This window comes from Aplysia californica, unplaced genomic scaffold (genome assembly GCF_000002075.1).
Source record: "Aplysia californica isolate F4 #8 unplaced genomic scaffold, AplCal3.0 scaffold00907, whole genome shotgun sequence".
NCBI classification, from domain to species: domain Eukaryota; kingdom Metazoa; phylum Mollusca; class Gastropoda; order Aplysiida; family Aplysiidae; genus Aplysia; species Aplysia californica.
In genome coordinates, this window is record NW_004798177.1 from 233,565 (window position 1) to 235,912 (window position 2,348).

At 45.0% G+C, this 2,348-nt stretch overlaps 1 protein-coding gene across 1 annotated transcript; it reads right to left on the reverse strand.

Annotated features, from left to right (window-relative positions):
- Positions 1–42: 42 nt before the first annotated feature.
- On the reverse strand, positions 43–2,311 carry LOC106013446 (the record flags this gene model as incomplete). The annotated part of the gene is given in 2 exon segments (XM_013089243.1): positions 43–195; positions 2,084–2,311. Coding segments are annotated over 2 exon segments (381 nt in total), but the record flags the coding sequence as incomplete, so codon positions are not given.
- Between the last annotated feature and the right edge of the window lie 37 nt (positions 2,312–2,348).

The following is a 2,348-nucleotide window of genomic DNA, read 5'->3' on the forward strand; positions in this document are numbered from 1 at the left end:
CCCCCCCCAAAAAAAAAGAAAGACCATAGGAGAAAACCCACTTACATTTCCTCTCGTCACTGTCATCAAAAGGCCCACAGTTTCTGACCCCGTCACAGACCAGGGACTTGGAGATACAGTACTGTTTGAGCGGGGTACACTCAGCGCCATTGTGGCAGTGGCGGCCTCCCTTGCAGCGGAATCCTGCACAGGGCTCTGACGGGAAGAGAGGGGGAGAAGCAGGAGGTTAGCGGGTGCTCTGGTGGGGTTTGCTTCTTCTTTCCTATCACAAATCTATCTCTCCTCCTTCTTTTTGTGTTTGTTACTCTCTTAAATGACCCTATTGTGTTGCAGGTGCCGTAAAACTCTTATTAAAAAACAAACAAAATAGAAGTGGGGAAAGGGAAGCGGGGAAATAGAAGTGGGGAAATAGAGGTGGAGATCGAAGGGAAATAGAAGTGGGGAAATAGAGGTGGAGATCGAAGGGAAATAGAAGTGGGGAAATAGAGGTGAGGAAAATGGACGTGAGGAAAGGGAAGTGGTAAAATAGAAGTGGGGAAATAGAAGTGGGGAAATAGAAGTGGGGAAATAGAGGTGGGGAAATAGAGGTGAGGAAAATGGACATGGGGAAGGGGAAGTGGTAAAATGGAAGTGGGAAAATAGAAGTGGGGAAATAGAGGTGGGGAAATAGACGTGGGGAAAGGGAAGTGGGAATTAATGAAAGTGGGGAAATAGAGGTGGAGAAGGGAATAGAAGTGGGGTTATAGAGGTGAGAAAATGGACGCGGGGAAACAGAAGTGGGAAAATAGAAGTGGGGAAATAGAAGTGGGAAAATAGAAGTGGGAAATTAGAGGTGAGGAAAATGGACGTGGGGAAAGGGAAGTGGGAACTGATGGCTCTGATTATGGATCTTTCTCATCTTGCCATTTGGAGTACTTCTCTGTTTGTTTTCCTCTCTGTCCATGAGATTCTGAGCTTTCTCCTTAAATACCTCATTTCAGCGGCCTCCAGTCTTCTTTCTGTGTCTCTGTTTAGAGTCCAGCTCTCGCACCAATACAAATGCATTGACCATATGTACACTTTCAGGGGTCTTAATTTTTGTGTTTTCTGTTAAGTTTCTATTTGAGGGGATAGGTTTCATATAGGTTTCATCTTGCTGAAGGTTTCTTTAGATATTGCATTCCCCCCCCCTTTTTTTCTCTTTGTCGTTTTTTTTTTTTTGCATCTGGTGTAATTGTGCACACTTACGTTTATAATAACTTATAGTATGGCTTTCTTAGCAGTGAGGTCAATAGAACTCTGCTGTTTTTTCCTCTGTCGTTTCTGTCTGTCTGTCTGTCTGACTACATGTTTTGATAATAATTAATAGTTCACCGCACTAAATGCCTGCTATTGTTTCGATGTCCTTCTTTTCACTAAAAACGACAAATATTACGTAAAGTGACGGCCATCAACTAGAGCTTGAATCCTCTGTGTCCTCTAATGTTCTAAATTATGCTGAAAGAGGCGTAAAACATCCAACTTACCTGTGGCCTCCGACAAAGTGACGGCCATCCACAAGTTGTTGTTGTTGTTGTTGTTGTTGTTGTTGTTGTTGTTGTTGTTGTTGTTGTTGTTGTTGTGTATCCTAATTTTCTAATTAAATTCTAAATTATGTTGATAAAGGCGTAAAACATCCCACTTACCTGTGGTCTCCGGCAAAGTGACAGTCATCCACAAGAGCTTGAATCCCCTGTGTCTCCGAATGTTCTAATATTTATGAAGATAGAGCCGCAAGACACTAAGATATCTACCCGTGGACTCAGGTAAAGTGACGACCATCCACAAGAGCTTAAAGTGTTCCAAATTATGTTGATAGAGGTGTAAAAAAGCCCACTTACCTGTGGTCTCTGGGCTCCTGACTCTTTCTGCAGCTTTTCTACTTAACTGCTACTCCTTGGCTCCTTTTAAGTGCTCTCTTTCCGCCACACCCCTGATTTTCTGGTAGGAAAGATCTACACCTAGCTTTCTCGGAGAAGGGCGAAAAATCTCGGAGGTCACGTGTGCAAGTTGCGCACTTTTAAGATCTCTTGGTGGTCTAAAATAGAAAAAAAAAACCACTTACCCGTGGTCTCCGGCAAAGTGACAGCCATCCACAAGAGCTTGAAGCCCCTGTGCCCCCTGAGGTTGCTGTGGCCGGGGAAGAAGCGAAGGATGACCTTGTTGTTATTGCTGACGTACTTGAGCGCCTGGGTGCTGTAGGAGCTGTGTCGGCCACACCACTCACGTGTATGTACGGACATGGTCGTGGTGTAGCCGTTGTACAGCCGGAGTTTGGCATCTCCGCATCTTCCTGGAGGGGCGAGGGCGGGGGTGGGAAGGGGGTAGGA